We start from the raw sequence: 23,924 nt of genomic DNA, 5'->3' as shown, positions 1-23,924 counted from the left end.
CCTAGAGAAGCACCACTGGCTGGCAAAAAATGTTGGCTTCTTTCTGCCATCCCCCGCCCACTCTCCTGAGGGAGGCAAGAGGAGCCCCTCTAGGCTATTAGAAATGCTTCAGAAAGGTCAACTGATTAGAAGGTAAGGAATTAATGGAAAGGGATGGTGCAGATGCAGGGTTTGTAGGGCTGAAGTGTATATAATATATGGAGCCCCGTTTATAAACAAATATACAACTTACTATAAAATTAGGCACCAAAGTATTGCTTCCCCCCCCCCCCCGGAGATGGAGCCTTACTCTGCCACCCAGGCTGGAGCACAGTGGCACTATCTCAGCTCACTGCAACCTCCACCTCCCCAGTTCAAGCAATTCTCATGCCTCAGCCTCCCAAGTAGCTGGGATTACAGGCACCTGCCACTATGCCTGGCTAATTTTTGTATTTTTAGTAGAGATGGGGTTTTACCATGTTGGCCAGGCTGGTCTTGAACTCCTAACCTCAGGTGATCCACCCGCCTCGGCCTCCCAAAGTGCTGGAATTACCGATGTGAGCCACCACATCTGGCCAAAAGTATTTCTTTAGAATGAGAAAACAAGTTACATTTTTTTTTTTTTTTTTTGAGACAGAGTCTTGCTCTGTGGCTCAGGCTAGAGTGCAGTGGCATGATCTCAGCTCACTGTAACCTCCACCTCCCTCCTGTCTCAGCTTCCCAAGTAGCTGGGATTACAGGCACATGCCACCACACCTGGCTATTTTTTGTATTTTTAGTAGAGACGGGTTTCACCATGTTGGCCAGGCTGGTCTTGAACTCCCAACCTCAGGTGATCCACTTGGCTCAGCCTCTCAAAGCGTTGGGATTACAGGCATGAGCCACCGCACCCAGCCATCAAAGATGTAACCTTGAAGCAAACTGCAGAAGCCTTTTTCCTTAGCCTTAAAATGGGCTCCACGTCCCTCCCTTCTTCACAGTATCAACTCCCTTCACATTTATCTAACTGTATGCTCGTGTCTAGTTATGTGCCTTCTTAGAGGTTCCAGACGCTAATCTTGAGACAGACAGACCAAGCCTGGAGATCCTGCTGCAAAATTCCAGATATGACTTCAAAGCGTCTAATTAAGAATCCAGCCATTGTTGAGATGATGCCAGCCCACGCTTCCAGTAGACTAGGACCCAAGACAGCCACTGGAACAAGACAAACAGACATTGTACTTAGCATAATCCTTGCTTGACTTCCACATCGTTTTCCCTTTATAAACCCTTGTCTTTCCCGCTCCCCATACCCCAGAATTCAAGGTGATTGCTTTGGGGATACGAATCCAACCACTTCCCCTTGCTAGCTTGGGAAATAAAGTCACTTTCCACCACATCTCGCTCTTGTTAATTAGACTCTGCAAGCAGCCAGCGACTGAACCAGCATTCGGTTACATCCCCTGAGGCAGATGACACTTCCGAGATCCCATAACCGATTTCTTCTTAGTATGTTGGCATCTTTCCCCTAGTCGTTTTCTTTTAATTTTATTTGTTTAAAAATGGAATCCTTCTTGCAATCATGTCATTTTCAGTGCCTTTTTTTTTTTTTTTTTTTTTTTTTTTTTTGAGACGGAGTCTCGGTCTGTCACCCAGGCTGGGGTGCAGTGGCGCCCTCTCCGCTCACTGCAACCTCCACCTCCCGGGTTCAAGCGATTCTCCTGCCTCAGCCTTCCGAGTAGCTGGGATTACAGGCGACTGCCACCACGCCCGGCTAATTTTTGTATTTTTAGTAGAGACGGGTTTCAGTCATGTTGGCCAGGCTGGTCTCCAACTCCTGGCCACATGGGATCCGCCGGCCTCGGCCTCCTAAAGTGCTGGGATTACAGGCTCAGTGAGCCACCACGCCTGGCATCAGTGCATCATTTTTTAAGTGATTCCAAATTATTGCCCGGTTTTTTCATGTAACATATAAATATATCTCTATATCTGGAAATATCCAATGCATAATTCAATTGTCTGCTAGGTATTTCATCACATATTTTTACGAGCGTGGCCAATTTCAAAAGAGTTCACAAGGAGGAAATACAAGAATGCGGGAAGAGCAAAATAAGAGCTCTATGTTGCAAAACCCATTTTTGCTAACATGTCCAGTGGGCTCCCGGGACGACTTATTTTTAAATTCTTGGTCTCCCCGCACCGCGTCCCTCCTTTGCTGCGCTAGCTTATGACGCATCTTGGAAGAACAGGGCAGATTTAAAACCCTCTCCCAACAGGCGTCAGACTGGAGATGGTGCAGCCTCGGGCTGGGGAGCGGGCCTGCGGCTGCCCAGATGCTAAAGGACTTCCTCCTCGTGCACCGCGGCCGGCTCCTGGGCAAACCCCATGCCGTTTCGAAATGCTGGAAGTTTCTGTCTCTCTCTCCCCCTCCTCGGAGCCCATTCGCCCCCAGAGCCCCACCCCCTCCTTCACTGGGCCCTTTCTAACTCCTTCCCCTTAAAACCCTTTTCAAAAGGGGGTTGACGGGGGGCGGAGGTTGCAGTGAGCCGAGATCGCGCCACAGCCCTCCAGCCTGGTGACTCCGTCTCAAAAAAAAAAATGGGGGGGGGGGAGCGGGGGGGAGTTGAAAGCCTAATATGTATTTTGGGGGCTATTAAAGCAAACATTTCGACTAAAGGGGCGAATCCTCGAATTGTGCGATCAAGCACCCAAGAGGAGAGTGAGGTGGGGTCAAGAGGGGTGGGGGCTCCAGGGAACGCCCGGGGGCCTGGGCCGAGGTCTTGCGGGGCCCGTCTGGAAGGATCGCGGCCCCCGAAGGTGGGCGTCCCGCGGGGCTCCAGTCTCCAGGACGTTCCGGGAGGCTCCGCGCTCCAGTAGGCCGGCTGCGTGGGGTCCCAGCGCTGCCGCCGCAGAGGCCCCCCGGGCCGCGGTTCCCGGAGCGGGAAAGTCCCGCGTGGGGGCGGGACGGGGCGGGGGCGGGGCGGGGCGCTGGCGGCCGAGCAGGGTCCCCTCCGCCTGGACGCCCCGCCGCCGCTCGGGAAGAGGCGGGCCCTGCGCGCCCTGCGCTCGCCATGGCGGTCCCGGCGGCGACGTGAGCGGCTCCGCGGACCCCAAGCGGGGCCCCGGCCGCGACCTGAGCCGCCGCCGAGCGCCCGGGGCCATGCGACCGACGCGGCTGTGGCCGCTGCTGCTCGGAGTCTTCGCCGCCGCCGCCGCCGCGCCCCCGTCAGGTCAGCCGGGCCTGGGCCTTCGCGGCGGGACGCGGGCGCAGCCGCAGCATGTGGGGGCTGGGGGACTCCCGGATCGGGGGATGGGGGAAATCTGCGGGGTGCTCAGATTGGGTGGGAATCTGTGGGGTGCTCCGGGTGGGTGGGATCTGCGGGGTGCTCAGATCGGGTGGGAAACTGCGGGGTGCCCAGGGCTAGAGAGGCCCGCGGGGAGCCCGCAGCGGGGCTGGGGTGGGCGGCCAGGAGTTCCGGACAGGAGCTGGGCAGGAGCTGGAAGACGGTAGGGCACCCCTCCTGGCGTCCTGGCCGCCGGGACACCCCTCTCCGGGAGGGGACACTCGCTGCCCCTCCGTGAAGCCAGCACCCTCGGCTGTGCCACCTCCGCCACCGGCGGCGAGCCGGGAAAGCCAGCGTAGCCACAGTCTCCGAATTTCTCGGAATGAACAACAGCAGGACATTGAATCCGGGGCTTGGGCAGAGGCTGCTTCTGCTGGCCACGGGTTCTGCAGCCTGGCCAGACCGCGCTTAGTCCCCACCTGGAGTGCCTCCCGAAGGCCTGGCTGGAAGCTAGACTGAGTCCCTTTGTAGAAGCAGCGGTGGAGCAGGGCCCAGGTCTTGGACAGGTGACGCAGACACAATTCCGACTTTGGCCTAGGGCATATTTGACACTGGGTGTGAAATCCAGACAGTTCCAGCGGTCACAGAGATGGGGCAGCAGCATTCAGGCAGGGCTCAGAACTGTCCGGGTCCCTTCAGTGTTGGGGCGGAAGAAGAAAAGTGTCAACTGAGCCAGACATTCATTCATTCATTTATTTAATTAATTAATTATTGTTTGAGACAGGGTGTGGCTCTGTCGTCCAGGCTGCAGTGCATTGGCAGCATCTCAGCTACTGCAGCCTCCGCCTCCCGTGCTCAAGCGATCCTCCCACCTCAGCCTCCCGAGGTGGTGGGATTATTGGCCACGTCCGGCCAATTTTTGTATTTTTTGTAGAGAGGAGGTCTCGCTACGTTGCCCAGGCTGGTCTTGAACTCCTGGACTCCAGCAATCTGCCGCCTCAGCATCTGAAAGCACTGGGATTACAGGTTTGAGGCACCGTGCCCAGCTGAGCCAGGCTTTTAAAACCGGTTCTGTATCCACCCAGAGAGCTTCTTACCTGGCAGCCTCCTTAACCTCTGACACCAACTAACCACGCTTATAAGCCAAACATAAAAACCAAAAGGGGGCCGGGCATGGTGGCTCCCGCCTGTAATCCCAGCACTTTGGGAGGCTGAGGCAGGATCATGAGGTCAGGAGTTCGAGACCAGCTTGACCAACATGATGAACCCCCCCCCCCCCCCCCCCCCGCCCGCTACTAAAAATACTTAGCTGGGCATCGTAGCGCCTCCCTGTAATCCCAGCTACTCAGGAGGCTGAGGCAGGAGAATCGCTCAAACCCGAGAGGCAGAGGTTGCAGTTAGCCAAGATCTCGCCACCACACTCCCGCCTGGGCGACAGAGCAAGACTGTGTCTCAGAAAAAGAAAAAAAAAAGAAAAAGGGCGAAAGACCTTAATGACAAATGTGTGGTTAGAATATTCTTGCGTATGTATCTGCATTTGTTTTGCTGGGTTCTTTCCCGTGGGGAGAGTGATATCATAGGTTGGACAGCCCTTAGTGTTGAGAACTTAGAAGATTCTTCCCATTCGATAACGTTGTGTTGGGGGTTTGTTTCTTCTACTGGCATTCCTTGCAAAGGTCCGTAAGTTCCATATCGCCTTGATCTGGGGTGCCTTGCATTCGAGGAAATTATTAACTGCTTTTCCATGGCAGTCAGATAGATGGGTTCAAATCCTGACTCCACTTCCACTCAGCTTCAAGTCTAGAGCAATCTGTGTGTGCCCCCTCCCTAGGCCTCCTAATGAGAGTTGATGATTGCCCTAGTGTGAGATGAGCAGGCAAGTGACTTCATACCAGAGAGGAGTGACTAGTGGTGATCTGTGGACTGTTTGTGACTTACCTGTAATGAGTCCAGAGGTTGAACGATACATTTAGAAACTTTATTATAGTTTGACGTTGCCACAACATCCAGGTGCCTGTCCATCTTGCTAACGATTAACTTTTATTGTATTCTACAAAAGTTTTGGTCTGTGTGAGATATTGCCAAAAAAAAAAAAAAAAAAAAAAAAAAAGAGCCGGGCTCGGTGGCTCACACCTGTAATCCCAGCACTGGGAGGACGAGGCGGGTGGGTCACCTGAAGTCAGGAGTTCAAGACCAGGCTGATCAACATGATGAAACCCCATCTCTACTGAAAATACAAACATTAGCGGGGTGTGCTGGTACACACCTATGTCCTAGCTACTTGGGAGGCTGAGGCAGGAGAATCACTTAAGAGGCAGAGGTGCAGTAAGCTGAGATCACGCCACTGCACTCCAGCCTGCGCAACAAAAGCAAGACTGCATCTCAAAAAAAACCCAAAAACAAACAAAACTGGCTCTGTCACTCCTTTGAAAAGTGGTAGCAGCTGGGCATAGTGGGTCACACCTGTAATCCCACTGTGTCCAGAATTGGTAGGTTCTTGGGCTCCCTGACTTCAAGAATGAAGTCGCAGACCCTTGCAGCAAGTGTTACAGTTCTTAAAGACGATGTCTGGAGTTTGTTCCTTCTCATGTTCGCACATGTTTGGAGTTTCTTCCTTCTGGTGGGTTCGTGGTCTCACTGACTTTAGGAGTGAAGCTATAGACCTTCCTGGTGAGCGTTACAGCTCTTAAGGTGGCACATCTCGAGTTGTTCATTCCTCCCACTGGGTTCGTGGTCTTGCTGCCCTCAGGAATGAAGTTGCAGACCTTCAGGGTGAGTGTTATAGCTCATAAAAGCGGCATGAACCCAAGGAGTAAACGATAGCAAGATTTATTGCAAAAAACAAAAGAATAAACTTTCCATACTCTGGACCAAAACCCAAGCAAGTTGCTGCTGCAGACTGGGACAGTCTGCTTTTATTCCCTTATCTGGCCCCACCCACATCCTGCTGATTGGTCCATTTTACAGAGTGCTGATTGGTACGTTTTACAGAGAGCTCATTGGTTCGTTTTGACAGGGGGCTGATTGGTGTGTTTACAATCCCTGAGCTAGACACAGAGTGCTGATTGGTGCATTTACAATCCTCTAGCTAGACTTAAAAGTTGTCCAAGTCCTCACCAGATTAACTAGACACAGAGCACTGATTGGTGTGTTTACAAACCTTGAGCTAGACACAGGATGCTGATTGGTGTGTTTACAAACCTTGAGCTAGACAGAGTGCTGATTGGTGTATTTATAATCCTTTAGCTGGACATAAGGGTTCTCCAAGTCCCCACTAGATTAGCTGCAGAGGACTGATTGGTGTATTTACAAACCTTGAGCTAGACACAGGGTGCTGATTGGTGTGTTTACAATCCTTGAGCTAGACACAGTGGTGACTGGTGTGTTTACAATCCTTTAGACAGTGCTAGACAGAAAAGTTCTCCAAGTCCCCACTAGATTAGCTAGATACAGAGCACTGATTGGTGCATTTACAAACCTTGAGCTAGACAGAGTGCTGATTGGTGTATTTACAATCCCTTTAGCTAGACATAAAGGTTCTCCAAGTCCGCAGTAGACCCAGGAGCGCAGCTGGCTTCACCTAGTGGATCCCGCACCAGGGCCACGGGCGGAGCTGCCTGCCAGTCCTGTGCCGTGCACGTCCTGTGCCGTGCACCCCCCACTCCTCAGCCCTTGAGCGGTTGATGGGACGGGGCGCCACAGAGCAGGTACAGCGCTCTTCCGGGAGGCTCGGCCGGGCAGGAGCCCGCGGCGTCGGGGAGGCCCGGGCATGGCAGGCTGCAGGTCCCGAGCCCTGCCTCGCGCGGGGCGAGGCAGCTGAGGCCCGACGAGATTTTCAGCGCAGCGCCAACGGGCTGGCACTGCTGGGGGACTTGGCGCACCCTCCACAGCTGCTGGCTCGGGTGCTAAGCCCCTCACTGCCCAGGGCCGGCAGCGCCAGCGGCTGCTCCAAGTGCGACCCGGGGAGCTCACGCCTACCCGGAACTTGCGCTGGCCCGGGAGCGCCTTGCGCGCCTCGGTTCCGGCCCGCGTCTCTCCCTCCACACCTCCCGGCAAGCAGAGGGAGCCCTCTCCCGCCTCGGCCAGCCCAGAGGGGAGCTCCCACAGTGCAGCAGTGGGCTGAAGGGCTCCTCAAGCGCGGCCAGAGTAGGCGCTGAGGCCGAGGAGGCGCTGAGAGCAAGCGAGGGTCGCCAGCACCTTTGGGAGGCAGAGGTGAGTGGATCACCTGAGGTCAGAAATTCCAGATGAGACCAGCCTGGCCAACATGTTGACAACCCCGTCTTTACGGAAACTACAAAAATTACCCGGGCATGGTAGTCGGCGCCTGTAATTCCAGCTACTTGGGAGGCTGAGGCAGGAGAGTCGCTTGAACCTGGGAGACAGAGGTTGCAGTGACCCGAGATCAGGCAACTGCACTCTAGCCTGGGCGGCAGAGCGAGACTGTCTCAAAAAAGAGAAAAAAGAAAAGAAAAGTAGTGGTGCTTTAAACTAATCTCTATTTTGCAACTATTTGAGCATTTTCATATTAAACAGCTTAAAAACAAACCTAATGGATATTTTCAAGAGAAACCCTTTTTTAGTGAAAAGACAAAGTGAAAATATTCACAATGATTATATGGCAAATGGGTGGTAGAAAGGTTTTCACACTTTCCCATAACTTACCAGTGTAATTTTGAAATTGCTTTTATGGTCAGAGAAAAAAAAAATGTTGGAAACTCTTTTTTTTTTTTTTTGGAGATAGTATCTCCATCGTTCAGGCTGCAGTGCAGTGGCATGATCACAGCTCACTGCAGCCTCAACCTCTCGGGCTCGAGCCTTCCTCCCACCTCAGCCTTCTGAGTAGCTGGGACTACAGGTGCACGCCATCATACCTGGCTAATTTTTGTATTTTTTGTAGAGATGGGGTTTCACCGTGTTTCCCAGGCGGGTCTTGAACTCCTAGGGTCAAGAGATCCACCTGCCTCAGCCTCCCAAAGTGCTAGGATTGTAGATGTGAAGCCCCAGCCTGGCACTGGAAGCAAATTTTTTAAAGGGAGACATAGTATCTATCCCTTAGAGTTGTATAAGGGTAGAATATATAAAATATGGGACCTGAGGCAATTTGTAGCAATGCCCTGTTAAGTAGTGGCCATTTGCTGTAGGTAGAAAAATGTAACCAACAGCACAAGTGCAGTAAGTCAACTGACTGTTCAGCTAGTTACCTGAGTGTTGAGGAATTAAGGCTTCTATTTGTAATTGTAGCAACTGCTGCAGACTTTTTCAGGGGATTGGGTATGTACTGTACCACAGAATTTTTTATCATTATTTGCTGACTTGAACAGCCAAAGCTTCTCATATGCTTAGAGGCCTCCGAGAAAGACAGTGTAAGTCCCTAGCAACTTAAAAACCATTGCATATGAATGTCCACTGGGTACGATCCCGAGTGTTCGTAATCTCAGCAAGTGAAAATATCATGTAGTTGGAATGCTTTTGCCACCTTTATAAATGATCATGATAGTAACATTTATTGGTCAGACGAGATGCCAAGTGCTTTATATACATTACCCCTCTTAATTTTCTCAGCCATTCTTTGAAACTAGGTTATATCTCCATTTTACTCCCTAGAAAGGCAAACCGTTCTTGATAGGAAGAGCCAAATAATCTAGGTCAATAACTTGATGTCCAGTTTTTGTTGCTGCTGTTGTTTTTGGGACAGAGTCTCGCTTTGTCGCCCAGGCTGGAATGCAGTGGCACGATCTTGGTTCACTGCAACTTCTGCCTCCCAGGTTCAAGCGATTCTCCTGCCTCAACCTCCCAAATAGCTGGGACTATAGGCACCTGCCACCATGCCTTGCTAATTTTTATATTTTTAGTAGGGACGGGGTTTCACCATGTTGGCCAAGCTGGTCTCGAACTTCTGACCTCAAGTGATCACCCTGGCCTCGGCCTCCCAAAGTGTTGGGATTACAGGCGTGAGCTACCATGCCTGGCCTAGTATTTCTTGAAGAGAACAATTTCCTGGTTATGGCTGAGGAATCAGAAAATGCTTTTTTACTTCTCATCTGTAAGGTGATGGAGGTGGGATCAATGATGTTCACCTAATTGATTTTCATCATAATGTACCCCCCATAGAAAGATCCTAAAGGGTCAGTCCTTAATTGTCAAGATTAAATGATTAATGTTAATTATATTTTATTTTATTATCTGTGTGTGGTTTATGTTAATCAAACTATGCTGTTAAGACCCAGGATATCCTCCTATTTTTTTGTTTGTTTTTTGATATGGAGTTTTGCTCTTGTTGCCTAGGCTGGAGTGCAATGGCATGGTCTCGGCTCACTGCAACCTCCGCCTCCCAGGTTCAAGTGATTCTCCTACCTCAGTCTCCCAAGTCACCGTGATTACAGTTGTGCGCCACCACACCCAGCTAATTTTTGTATTTTTAGTGGAGTCGGGGTTTCACCACGTTGGTCAGGCTGGTCTCGAACTCCTGACCTCGAGTGATCCACCTGCTTCAACCTCCCAAAATGCTGGGATTACAGGCATGAGCTACCGCACCCAGCCCCTCCTATTCTTAAATATGCATAATGTCTGAAATGCCTGGATCTTAGATAGATAGATCAAAGGTGGTGGGATGGGTCAAGAAGGCAGAGTTTGTTCATTCACCTCTTTACTCGTTGTTAAATGGTCCTACTGTTTAGCCCTGAGTGTATAAAAATGATTAAGACAGTCAATGTAGAGAATAGTCTACTTAGAGACATTGCCAGAATGTCTGTATTATCATACATACTATAATAGATACACATGTACTGTATGCCATGATTTTTCAAAAGTACTAGAATAGAAATATTTTTAAATGTTATAGGACACTATTTGTCAGGAAGAGTTGAGGAAAGTCCAATAGAGGAAGAACAAACTGAGCTGGGTTTTGAAGCATGGAGTTTCAGATTAAAGAAAAGAGGAAAAGGCCAGGCGTGGTGGCTCATACCTGTAATCCCAGTACTTTGGGAGGCCGAGGCAGGTGGATCACAAGGTCAGGAGTTCGAGACCAGCCTGGCCAAGATGGTGAAACCCTGTCTCTACTAAAAATACAAAAATTAACTGGGCGTGGTGGCGGGCGCCTGTAATCCCAGCTACTCGGGAGGCTGAGGCAGGAGAATCGCTTGAACCCAGGAGGTGGAGGTTACTGTGAGCCGAGATCACGCCACAGCACTCTAACCTGGGTGACCGAGCAAGAGTCTATCTCAAAAAAAAAAAAAAGAAGTAGAAGAGGCTGGGTGCAGTTGCTTATGTCTGTAATCCCAGCACTTTGGGAGGCCAAGGCAGGGGAACCTCTTGAACCCGGGAGGCTGAGGTTGTAGTGAGCCGAGATGACGCCACTGCAACACTGCACTCCAGCCTGGGGGACAGAGCGAGACTCCATCTCAAAAGAAAAAAAGAAGAAGAAATAAAATATGCAAAATTATGTAGGTCCAAAATAAAATAGGAGAGAGTGTATGGTATTTTAGGGAGTGGTGATGATTAGTCTGTTTGAGATAAGATCTTGAAGGATTTTCAACTTACTCAAGTTTGAACTCTACCCTCTATGCCAGGAATTGGCAGATTTTTCTGTAAAGAACTAGACAGTATGCACTCAGGTGGTTATAGAAGTTGGATTAAATGGCTGATTTCTCAATTAGATATGGCATTTGAGACTCTGCCTAGGGAGAGTGCTCAGGTCATGCTTATATGTGAAAATGTGTAGTTATTTTTTCCTCTTGCTCTCGCACATGCCCCTTGCTTTCCTAAGCTGAGGTTTTGAAAATGAAATTTTCACAGTTGAGTGAAAATGCCCTTTATAAGCACGTGTATTTCCTTCTTTAAAGAATTTCCTCTCAGGAATAAGAAGAATTGTTCTCTACTGTATTGTAAGACTTGGGGTTCGACCATGAATGCATTAGTCCAGTTCAATAAGCTTCATTTTTCTCGTTGGTAGTAGGGTACATTTTGTGGGAGAACATACCAATAATTTCCTTGCCTTCAGGGAAGTTTAAGCTTATTAAAAGCAGTTACAGATATATTACAGATGTATTATTCAGGAAGTTTCTCAACAGGCAAGAAGGTTCAGCAAGTTCATTGTCTTAATTACAATAATTTTTTTTTTTTTTTAGACGGAGTCTCTCTGTCACCCAAGCTGGAGTGCGGTGGTGTGATCTCAGCTCACTGCAGCCTCCACCTCCCAGGTTCAAGTAAATTCTCTGCCTCAGCCTCCCGAGTAGCTTGGACTACAGGCACCCACCACCATGGCTGGCTAATTTTTGTATTTTTATTAGAGATGGGTTTTCACCATCTTGGCCAGGCTTGTCTTGAACTCCTGACCTCGTGATGCACCCACCTCGGCCTCTCAAAGTGCTGAGATTACAGGCGTGAGCCACTGCAGCTGGCCTACAACAACATCTTTTTTTTTTTTTTTTGAGATGGAGTCTTGCTCTGTGGCCCACGCTGGAGTGCAGTGGTGTGATCTCAGCTCATTGCAACCTCCGCCTGTCGGTTTCAAATGATTCTTGTGCTGCAGCCTCCCAAGTAGCTGGAATTGCAGATGTGCACCACCATGCCTGGCTAATTGTTGTATTTTTAGTAGAGACGGGGTTTTGCCATGTTGGCCAGGCTGGTCTCGAACTCCCGAACTCAGGTAATCTGCCTGCCTCAGCCTCCCAAAGTGCCAGGATTACAGGCATGAGCTACCATGCCCATCCAATTAGAGTAACTTTTTACATGTTGTATTTTTAAAACTCATAACTTATAATCTAAAATTTATGCTCAGCACAGCTAACTTTGGAGACATACCAAGAATGGCCAAATTTAGATTTGATTTTTATTTATTTATTTATTTTTAGAGATGGGGGGCGTCTCGCTGTGTTGGCCAGGCTAGAGTGCAGTGGCTATTCACAGGCATGATCATAGTGCATACACTATAGCCTCGAACTCCTGGGCCCCAGTGATCCTCCCACCTCAGCCCCTTGAGCAGCTGGAACTACAGGTGCACACCACCACGCCCAGCTAAATCTGGATTGTGTGGAGTCACTAGGTTAGTGGTAATGTGTTACTGCGGTAAGAGGAACCTTAATACAGGAAATAAAAGTTGTCGTCAGATTCTTTGAATGCCCAGCCCTAAGCAGGCACTCACCCTGTTCCCGGAAAGAGCTGGGTCCAGCTGTGTTTTCTAGTGGCCCAATAACAAGAAGCAGACAAACTAGGGAAAAAGAGAGTTTATTGCTGTAACGGGAAGGTCAGAGATAATTCCACCAGACCAACTCAAAGTGTTTGATTTTCTTCGTGCTTGCATAGGTTTGGGTTATGTGCCTATGTGCGGTATTGCACTTGCCAAAGTCTATGGGTAACTAATTTTGTTTCAACTAGAAAGTCAGGGCCAAAAAAGTGCTTTCTAAGTCTAATCAAGGTGTGAGAGCCCTGGTACCTTCAAGGCCTGCCTCCTAAATTCTATTTAACGAGGACTGTGGTACCAGAGTGTTGGTTTATTTATTTATTTTTGAGACAGAGTGCCATTCTGTCGCCCAGGCTGGAGTGCAGTGGCACGCTTGTTGCAACCTCCACCTCCCGGGTTCAAGCGATTCTCCTGCCTCCGCCTCCCAAGTAGCTGGGACTACAGGTGTGCGCCACCACGCCTGGCTAATTTTTCTATTTTTAGTAGAGACGGGGTTTCACCATGTTGACCAGGCTGGCCTTGAACTGACCTCAGGTGATCTGCCACCTGACGTCCCAAAGTGCTGGGATTACAGGCGTGAGCCACTGTGCCTGGCCAGGTGTGTTTATTTCTATCTTACCTCATTTACAGTTTGGTCCGGAGAGCTGCCTTAGACTCTCCAATAAATCTATTCAAACAGCTGCCTCTGTTATCTTGACTTGCTCCAATTTTGGGAGAAGCCTGTGTAGGAGCTGTGTTTCATCTCTGGGTTTGATGTCTGGGCATCAGTTTCCCTGGGCTTAATTATTAGCTTACTGTGAAGGCACCGTTGTGGAAATTTCTCTGCGTAGTTAGGGTGCTATTCAGGTCTGTCTGTGTGACTGTCATGCAGGACTGTCTGTGTAACTGTGGGGAGCACTGACCTGCCACAACCCCTCTCTGGAAGCAAGCATCCAGTCCCCACTGGCTTTGGGGATTCCTAGGTCATAGCAGCCACAGCACACCCATTGGGCCTGCCTCTCACCAGGCAGCTTTACCTGTCTGTCTTCGGCCCAGGATGTCGTGAGGCCTGCTGTGTGTCAGGAGGAGTGTTGTCAGCTGGTTGGATGAAGGTCACCCAGAGCTCATAGGTGTGGAGGGGAGGGGCATCCTATAACTAAACAAATGGCCGCGGACTTGGCAATTCATCTTTCAGAAGAAGAGCCAGTGGTCAGGCTGTCAGCTGGTCTCTTTGAGGTTGGGTGCATTTACCGAAAATGCGTGGCTTGAATTTCCTCCTTTGGATTTTGAAACAGCATGTTTTTCAAACCTTTCGTCCACCTTCTGGGCGTTTCTTATTAATCTTTTTGGTGAAAAGTCTTATCCTGATCATGTTTTCTTTCTAAGACAAAAGGCTCCCTGTGGAGCACCTGCCTGGGGAAGGGAGAGGTTGAGCTTGTTTCTTCTAGGTCACCCCAGAGAGGGGGATTCTGAAATTGGTGGTGTTTCCAGGGGAGTATATTCTTTCTCTGTTTATTGTCCCCTAACCTTTTTTTTTTTGTCCCCTAACCTTTTTTTCTCGCTGTGTCGCCCAGCCTGGAGTGCAGTGGCGTGATCTCGGCTCCCTGCAACCTCTGCCTCCTGGGTTCAAGCGATTCTCCTGCCTCAGCCTCCTGAGTAGCTGGGAGTACAGGCACTCACCACCGCACCTGGCTAACTTTTATATTTTTAGTAGAGACGGTTTTGCCATGTTAACCACACTGGTCTCGAACTCCTGACCTCAAGTGATCTGCCTTCCTCGGCCTCCCACAGTGCTGGGATTACAGGTGTGAGCCACCATGCTCTGCCATATTGTCCTCTAACTTTCATGTGCATGAGAAGTAGCTGGAAAGCTTGTTTAAAATGCAGATTTCCTGGCCTGGGGTGGGGCCTGGGGACCTGCATTTTAACCAGCGCAGCACCCCAATGATTGTGATGCTGGGGGTCCTTGAGAAACACAGCAACTCTGATGGTGGCCAGAAATCGGCGTTCCTTGCCCTCCCCTGCAGCTTGGGCTTTGCGTACCTGATTTAGGGTGTTTGTGCGTGTGTAGTGCGTGCATGTGTGCACGTATTTGTGCACATTTGCCAGACACTCCGTTGGTACTAAATCTGAAGCTAATGCGTGTCACATGACCACCACTTTAATCTTCCCCACCGCCCTCTGGGTGTATCATTATTGACCCCTTATTCCTGAAAAAGAAACTCAAGCTGAGACAGGTGAAGTGACCTGTCCCGAGCCCAATGCATTTACTAATAGTAGAACTGGGACCCCAGTCCGGCCAGACTCCAGGGTCCAGGACCTGTTCGTAACAACTGGGACCCACAGGTGGAAAGGTTGCCCCAGGCGCCTCTTTTCTTTTTGCGCTGACTGTACCAGTAGGGCCATCTTTGTAGCCAAAAGTCGGAGGCTTGGAACCATGCCCAGGGGGACCTGGTAATGCCATTTCTGCACTCTGACAAAAACTGAGTTTATGAATGACTTAGGTAATGTGCATTGAAACATTTTTGTAATTATTTCCCTCTCTCTCCTCTCCTCCCCCCTCTTCTTTTTCTCTGTCCCCTTAAAGACCCTCTTTCCCAGCTGCCTACGCCTCAGCACCCGAAGATTCGCCTGTACAACGCAGAGCAGGTCCTGAGTTGGGAGCCGGTGGCCCTGAGCAATAGCACAAGGCCTGTTGTCTACCGAGTGCAGTTTAAATAGTAAGCCGGTATTTCTGTTGGATCCTTGCTGGGAGCTGTGGGGGCGTCGTGGGGAACCCTAGGGCCACATACTAGTTCCTGCCTCTTTGCAGGGTTTGTTATCAAACCCGTGGGAAGCACATCTTTCTTGGAGCTTGTAAAATCTCTGAGGACAGAGGTTTCACAACCTCCCACTCGTCTGAAGGCTTAAACGACACTGGCGGTCAGGATTCTGCTGTCTAACCACACAGGTTCTTGCTTTGGTGGAAAGTTTATTCTTTTGCTGGTTTCGGGAGAAGGGTTGTAAAAGTAGGCTTCCGCCATGGAAGAGCAGGAGGCAGCTTTTAGTCTTCATCTTCGGGCTTAAAAATCAGATTGATTTAACCTTATAGACCAAATATGGCCTGATCAGAAATTTGTTTTGTTAATTACAATGAATTCTCAGTTTCTCAAGTGGTTTTCCATTTTGTGTATTATCCTGGCTCCTTCATCTGTCTCTTGCCTCTTCAAGCTTTTGCAGAATTGGCCATCACTTGATTTGCAATATAAATACATATAGAAAGAGGGCAAAGTCCACATCCTATGTTATTTTTTGTTTACATTGTTAAGTAGATTAATTGAAGAGTAAGGGGAAGTTTTTGGCTAAGCCATTTTGTACTATTCGGTAAACCAAATGTAAAGACATGATGATGTCCAGTGCCTGGGAGATGGGATTGGTTCATATGTGTTCACCTGATGCTGTTTGCAGTATCAATTAGCATAGCCCTTTCAGAGAGTAATTCTACCAGACATTTGAAGTCGTGGAAATGTCCATAGTAGTTTTCCAATGTGTGTGTGTGTGTGTGTGTGTCTGTCTGTCTGTCTGTTGTTTTGAAACAGAGTTTCCCTCTATCGCCCAGACTGGAGTGCAATGGCATGATCTCAGCTCACTGCAACTTCCGCCTCCTGGGTTCCAGTGATTCTCATGCCTCCTGAGTAGCTGAGACTACAGGCATGAGCTACCACGGCTGGCTAATACGTATGTTTTTAGTAGAGATGGGGTTTTGCCATGTTGGCCAGGCTTATCTCAAATTCCTGGCCTCAAGTGATCTGCCCGCCTGGGCCTCCCAAAGTGCTGGGATTGCAGGTGTGAGCCACCATGCCCAGCCTTCATAGTAGTTTTATCCTACACAGATAATTCAACCCCCATCAAAAAAAAGAGAGACAAAAACTATAATCATGAAGAGATACATGGAAGTGTATATTCATATCCATCAGTAGGAAAGTGACAAATTGTAGCCTGCTAACTTACGCTTGAACACTAAACCACAGACAGCCACTAGAAAGGATAATTAGATGTCATCTGTCAGAAATTGCAACTCCGTAAACTTTGGCATGTATTTGTATTTGTTATTTCTTATTTTTGTTACTTAAAAAAATTTTTTTTATTTACTTTATACTGAAAAGTTGCAAGTGATGTGTATTTATTGTCAAGAATAGAAAGGGGTCGATCACGGTGGCTTACACCTGTAAAAGAATAGAAAAGTAGGTCAGGCGCAGTGGCTCACGCCTATAATCCCAACACTTTGGGAGGCCGAGACGGGCGGATCATGAGGTCAGGAGATCGAGACCATCCTAACACGGTGAAACCCTGTCTCTACTAAAAATACAAAAAATTAGCTGGGTGTGGTGGCGGGCGCCTGTAGTCCCAGCTACTTGGGAGGCTGAGGCAGGAGAATGGCGTAAACCCGGGAGGCGGAGCTTGCAGTGAACTGAGATCGCGCCACTGCACTCCAGGCTGGGCGACAGAGCGAGACTCTGTCTCAAAAAAAAAAAAAAAAAAGAAAAAAGAAGAGAAAAGTAATGTGGGAAAATGACAGGCAATTGATTTGTTAGAAGAGTAGGTTTCCAGTTTTTTTTGAGACAAAGTCTCTGTTGCCCAGGCTGTAGTGCAGCGGCACAGTCTTGGCTGACTACAACCTTCACCTCCCAGGTTCAAGCAATTCTCATACCTCAGCCTTCTGTGTGGCTGGGATTACAAGTGTGCGTGCGCCACCCCACCCAGTTCAGATAACTTCTTATTCTCTTTTTTTTTTTTTTTTTTTTGAGATGAGGTCTCATTCTGTCCCCCAGGCTGGAGTGCAGTGGCATGATCATGGCTCAATGCAGCCTCAACTTCCTGAGCTCAAGAGATCCTCCCACTTCAGCCTGCCGAGTAGCTGGGACTATGGGCGCACGCCACTGTACCCAGCTAATTTTTAATTTTTTGAAGAGATGGAGTTTCGTCATGTTGCCCAGGCTGGCCTCGAACTCCTGGGCTCAAGTGATCTACCCACCTCAACCTCCCAAAGTGCTGGGATTACAGGAATGAGCCATCACATTGGCCTTTCTTATTTGTTTTTAAATGTCTGTTATAACAGTATTTGCTTAATAGAAACAGGTGCTAAAGTGAGGTTTGAGAGTTATCTCTAAATCACATTTATCTGTTCTTCCAGTAGTTATAAATAACCAACATTAAGTCACCTGTAATTAATGGAGCAATCCACCAGAACAGGCTACACAATTTGCAAAACCCAGTGCAAAATGAAAATGTGAGACCCCTATTCAAAGAGCATTAAGAATTTCAAGATAGCTACTGCAGAGCATCAAATGAAGTGCCTTTCTGAGAACGGGGCTTGATGTGAGCGCACAGGTCACATGTCATGTCAGCATTCAGCAAACGTAATACCCTAGGGCTAAACAAGAAACTTGGGAGAGTCACAGCCGATGTATTGACTTAGCCTTGACAGCTGATTGATGGGCTTAGCATTGCTTGGCCTTGAACAGGGAAGTATGTTTGCTGGTTTTCAGAGGAGATGCTTCTAAAAATAGAAGAAAACGTTACTGCATTTAAAAAAAAAAAAAAAAAAAAAAAAACCTTTGATAGCGTTTCATATGATAAACTAACCTGTTTCACTTTATCTTCTTTTCAAAAAGCATTTTGTAGATATTTTCTCAGGGATAAAGTTTGGTTTTATTTTATTTCTTATATTTTTAAATTAATTAATTAATTTATTTATTTAGAGACAGAGTCTCTGTCATCCAGGCTGGAGTGCAGTGGTGTGATCTCAGCTCACTGCAACTTTTGGCTCACTGCACCTCTGGCTCACTGCAACCTCCACCTCCTGGGTTCAAACGATTCTCCTGCCTCAGACTCCCGGGTAGCTGAGATTACAGGCACCCGCCACCACACCCGGCTGATTTTTACATTTTTAGTAGAGACAGAGTTTCACCATGTTGGCCAGGCTGGTCTTGAACTCCTGACCTCAGGTGATCTGCCCACCTAGCCTCCCAAAGTGCTGGGATTACAGGCATGAGCCACTGCGCCTGGGTAGAGGTTGGTTTAGTAAAAGAAACATAGGTTAGGATACATGTGAATGTTCCTGTTAGAAGAAGGTGAAATTGAGGATGATTTCTTTTTCTTTTTCAGTTTGTAGATTTGATAATGGAAGAGGACCTTTGCATTTGTTTTCAGATACTTTGTTTTAGATACAAACATGTGTTTGGGACTTTTTATTAGTTTTGAGGCTTGTGAGACTTAAACTTCCACCCTGTTTCTCTACAATAAAGCATTGCTATGATTAGAAATGAAGATGCCTTTGTGTTTTGACAGTCGGAGTAGCAAGACCGAAATTACATGGAGCACTTTGTGGGAGAATCTCAAGTCTAAATCATGGGTAGCAGACAGTGGCTGCAGGCTATTTGGCTCCCAGTGTTTAATTTTTTTGTCTTCAATTAGTTGACAGCGTTATGAAATCTGGATTTTTTCACTTAGAAAAAAAAAAAATACATAACAGGAAAAAAAAAAAAATTACAATCCTGGTTTTAGTTTTCCTTGAAAATGCAGACGGTCGGGCAGCAAGGCCCTTCCCAGGTCATGCCTCCTGGTCTACTGCCAGCCTCTCTCTCAGACCTGCCCAGCCCTGTCTTCTCAAACATTTGTTTTTCATTTTCTTCTGATTTTAGTAGCAATCCGTGTGCTTTATAGAAAATCTGGACAATCTAGAAAAGTAGAAAAAAATAAAATTAAAGTAACCTGTTGTTCTACACTCTAAGAATAATCACTATTCTCATTTTTACTTTTTATTTTATCTTATTTATTTATTTATTTATTTAAGACAGAGTCTTACTCTATTGCCCAAGCTGGAGTGCAGTGGCGCAATCTCAGCTCACTGAAACCTCCGCCCCCTGGGTTTAAGTGATTCTCCTGCCTCAGCCTCCCGAGTAGCTGGGATTACAGGCGTCCGTCACCATGCCTGGCTAATTTTTTTTGTATGTTTAGTAGAGATGTGGTTTCACTATGTTAGCCAGGCTGTTTTTGAACTCCTGACCTGAAGTGATCTGCCCACCTCGGCCTCCCAAAGTGCTGGGATTAGAGGTGTGAGCCACTGCACCCAGCCACGATTCTCATTTTAGACTTTTTTTCTAAATTCATTCTCTTGTTTGAAAATGTGTGTGTGTGCGCGTGTGTGTAAACCAAACTGGGGTCACACTTTTGGGGTCTCTTTCCTTTTTTTATTTTAATTTGCCATAGTTCAATGTGAGCATTTTTTCATGTAATTATTACTGTGTGGACATTGTATGTTTCATTATGTGACATATCACATGTGCTGTATTTAACTTTTCCCCACTCATGGGTGTAGACAGTTGGCAGTTGGTGCCTGTCCTAAGTCACGTCCTCGAACATGAATCATATCTGGTTATTTTCTTACACTTCTAGAAGAGAGGTTGCTGGGCCAAAGGGGATGGACTTATTTAACATTTTTGTGAGTGACCTCACAAAGGCTGGACATAGCTCTTGAGTCCCAGAGACAGGCTGAGCCTCGGCAGTGGCAGGGGTGTGGAGGAGCAGGCCCCGCACCGCATTGGAGGAAGAGCCGTGCATGTTGCTCTTGGAGGAGGAGGAGTGGGGTGGTTAGAGGGTCTTTAAGTGTCTGTCTACCTTCAAAAAGAAATCACTCACCTCTTCCAGGGCACGCCCCTCACCCCCCGCCTGGGAGGTGAGGCTCATGGTTTGCGATCCCTCTCCCCATTAGGGTCTGTCACCCTGGAGCTGGGTAGTAGGTATCTATTGCGAGTGTCTTCATGGAAGCCCTGGCCATGCATCTTGAAGTGGCTTTCATCTTGTCCCTTGCCACTTAAACGGAAGACGCATTTCGGAGAGGGTTGGAGGTACAGTTAGAAGCATGTGTGATACGTGAAAGCTGGTGGCCGTGGGGATACGGAGTGGTCTCCAGTCTCGTCTCCTGTCTCCCATGACCTTGCTTTCTGGGCCATAGTTGCTGTCCTAGAAGGGACACTATCCACAGCCCCTACTCAGGCTCCCAGCAGCCACCTCCTTGGCCTTTCTGAAGACTGTCACCTAAGGTAAAGAGGTCAGAGCTGGGGACTAGAGTCCCGTGTGGGGCTGTGGCATTGGAACTCTGGGAAAGGCACTGTCATTCACAAGGATGTGTGGCCATGTATTTGGCAAGATTTTCATATGGGTGAGACAAATCCTCTTTAAATGGGCAGCTATGGGGTGGAAAGAAACTCCACACCAGCAGGAAGCAGGACTGGAGTTTGTATTAATGCAGGTCCATGCCCAAAACATAGGCTACAGAGACTGAGTTTGAAGAATTAAAATCAGTTATGGGATGGAATGGGAGAAAATACTTGCAAATCATATATCTGACAAGGGAATTGTATCCAGAATAGATAACGAACTCTTACAATTCAACAATTAAAAGACAAATAACCCAATTAAAAACCACAGCTGGGCACCGTGGATCACGCCTGTAATCCCAGAACTTTGGGAGGCCAAGGAGGGAGGATTACTTGAGTCTAGGAGCTCAAGACCAGCCTGGGCAACATGGAGAGACCCCAGCTCTACAAAAAAATTAAAAATAAAAGTAGCGACTGGGCACAGTGGCTCATGTTTATAATCTCAGCACTTTGGGAGGCCAAGGCGGGTGGATCACATGAGGCCAGGAGTTTGAGACCAGCCTGGCCAACATAGTAAAACCCCGTCTCTACTAAAACTATAAAAATTAGCCAGGCATGATTGTGCATGCCTGTAATTCCAGCACTTTGGGAGGCCAAGGCAGGTGGATCACTTGAGGTCAGGAGTTGGAGACCAGCCTGGCCGATATGGTGACACCCCATCTCTACTAAAAATACAAAAATTAGCTGGGTGTGGGGCTTGCACCTGTAGTTCCTGCTACTCGGGAGACTGAGGCACGAGAATCACTTGAACCCAGGAGGTGGAGGTTGCTGTGAGCTGAGATCGCACCACTGCACTCCAGCCTGGGTGACACAGCAAAACTCCATTTCAAAAAAAAAAAAAAAGGGGTTGGGGGGAACGGTGGAGTATATATAAATTGTATCTCAATAAACCTGTGTTTTGAACAAAAGCTCTGGGGAAACTGTTACACATAAAGCAGAGGGAATTCTGTGAATTGAAATCCTTTTTTCCTTCCCAGCACCGATAGTGAATGGTTCATGACCGACATCATGTCCATAGGGGTGAATTGTACACAGATCACAGCAACAGAGTGTGACTTCACTGCCGCCAGCCCCTCAGCAGGCTTCCCAATGGATTTCAATGTCACTCTGCGTCTTCGAGCTGAGCTGGGAGCACTGCATTCTGCCTGGGTGACAATGCCTTGGTTTCAACACTATCGGAATGGTAAGAGAACGTGGGTATGGAACTTCCTTTATACTTTCCAGGTTTTTTTCACTTGCAGTATTGACTCCACACACCTCTGTTCTGCCTCTCATCCTAAATGACCAGCAGACAAAGGGATAGCATGGTCAAACCCACACTCTGATGTTGGAGTCCGATGCTAGGAGAGTATGATTTGCTAAACCAGGGGTTGGCCAGCTACAGCCTGCAGGCCAAATCTGGCCCACCACTTGTTTTTGTAAATAAAGTTTTATTGGGCCGGGTGCGGTGGCTCAAGCCTGTAATCCCAGCACTTTGGGAGGCCGAGATGGGCGGATCACGAGGTCAGGAGATCAAGACCATCCTGGCTAACACGGTGAAACCCCGACTCTACTAAAAAATACAAAAAAAAAAACTAGCCGGGCGAGGTGGCGGGCGCCTGTAGTCCCAGCTACTCGGGAGGCTGAGGCAGGAGAATGGCGTAAACTCGGGCGGCGGAGCTTGCAGTGAGCTGCGATCTGGCCACTGCACTCCAGCTTGGGTGACAGAGCGAGACTCCGTCTCAAAAAAAAAAAAAAAAAAAGTTTTATTGGCACACACAGTTACATCCATTTTTTATTGTGTCTATGGCTGCTTTCACACTACAATGGTAGAGTAGTTGCAATAGCAACTGTTGAGCCTGCAAAGTCTGAATTTACTGCGGCTCTTTGCTGAAAAAGTTTGCCAACCTCATGCTAGAAGGGATGCTAGCATATGTATCTGATCACCCTCACTTATTCTGGTGCAACTTCTTTTATGTTACAGAATAGGCACTTTGAATGGTGCCTGGCATGTAGTAGGTATTCAGTAAATATTTGTCGAATGACTTGAGTGAACAAATGTGTCCGCAGATATTGGAAGGAGACTGAAGAACCCTCAGATTCCAGTTCCTACATTTGTTGCTCCAGTAATTCATTTGTCACGTGGTCAGCCATGCCAGATGCTTCTTCCGTGTCTGGCTTATGCACACACAGGGCATGAAACTTACTTGGATCGTGATTTAGACAAACTAATATATAAGACAATTGAGAAAATATGATCACCGTCTAGATATTTGATATATAATGAAGAATTATCGTTGACTTATTTTCAGTGTTGTAATGGTGTTTTGGTTATGATTTTTAAAGGGGGAGGTATTCTGGTTAAGATGTTAAAGTTTATGTTATGTGTATTTTAACCAAAATAAAAAATTGGGGGAATAAAAAGGGTTCCTGCTGGGTGCGGTGGCTCACGTCTATAATCTTGGCACTTTGGGAGGCCGAGGCAGGCAGATCACTTGAGGTCAGGAGTTCGAGACCAGCCTGGCCAACATGGTGAAACCCTGTCTCTACTAAAAACACAAAAATTAGCTGGGCTTGGTGGTGCATGCCTATAATCCCACCTACTTGAGAGGCCAAGGCAGGAGAATCACTTGAACCCGGGAGGCAGAGGTTGCAGTGAGCCCAGATCACATCACTGCACTCCAACCTGAGCAACAGAGCAAGACTCAGTCTCAAAAAAACAAAGTTAAAAATTTTAAAAAGTGTTCCTGTATTTCAGAGGTACATATTAAAGTATTTGCAGATGAAATGATGTGATTGCTGAGATTTGTTCAAAGAAATCAAAATAGGCTGAGCGCAGTGGCTCACACCTGTAATCCCAGCACTTTGGGAGACCGAGGCAGGTGGATCACCTAAGGTTTGGAGTGGGAGACCAGCCTGGCCAACATAGTAAAATCCCATCTCTACTAAAAATACAAAAAATTAGCTGGGTGTGGTGGCAGGCACCTAAATCCCAGCTACTTGGGAGGCTGAAGCAGGAGAATCGCTTGAACCTGGGGGCAGAGGTTGCGGTGAGCTGAGATCGCACCATTGCACTCCAGTCTGGGCAACAAGAGCGAAACTCCATCTCAAAAAGAAAAAAAAAGAAAGAAAGAAATCAAAATAATCCAAAGAGCAGGAGGGGCAAGGACGAAGTTTCTAGGCATAGAAGAAATAAAAATTGGTCATAAGTTGACAGTTCATTCAGTTGGGTAATGAGTACACGAGTGTTCGTTATGATCTTCTCTCTACATTTTATTTATTTACTTTTTTTGAGACGGAGTCTTGCTCTGTCGCCCAGGCTGGAGTACAGTGGCGTGATCT

At 47.9% G+C, this 23,924-nt stretch overlaps 1 protein-coding gene across 3 annotated transcripts in view; it reads left to right on the top strand.

Annotated features, from left to right (window-relative positions):
* The first annotated feature begins 2,994 nt into the window (after positions 1 to 2,994).
* The window catches only part of IFNGR2 (interferon gamma receptor 2), a 36,398-nt gene continuing 15,468 nt past the window's right edge, over positions 2,995 to 23,924 (top strand). The window contains exons 1-4 of one of the 3 annotated variants that reach the window (XM_065541401.2): positions 2,995 to 3,188; positions 11,369 to 11,440; positions 14,990 to 15,122; positions 21,581 to 21,786. In XM_065541401.2, coding sequence (XP_065397473.1) covers positions 3,119 to 3,188; positions 11,369 to 11,440; positions 14,990 to 15,122; positions 21,581 to 21,786 — 481 coding nt within the window. In that variant the 5' untranslated portion in view covers positions 2,995 to 3,118. Of the gene's footprint in view, positions 3,809 to 11,368; positions 11,441 to 14,989; positions 15,123 to 21,580; positions 21,787 to 23,924 lie in introns of all 3 variants that reach the window. The other 2 variants (XM_005548806.5, XM_074034078.1) reach the window with 2 other exon arrangements.

This window comes from Macaca fascicularis, chromosome 3, assembly GCF_037993035.2.
Source record: "Macaca fascicularis isolate 582-1 chromosome 3, T2T-MFA8v1.1".
NCBI classification, from domain to species: Eukaryota; Metazoa; Chordata; class Mammalia; order Primates; family Cercopithecidae; genus Macaca; species Macaca fascicularis.
Note: the sequence above shows the minus strand (reverse complement) of the source record. Positions and strands in the feature narration are given on the sequence as shown.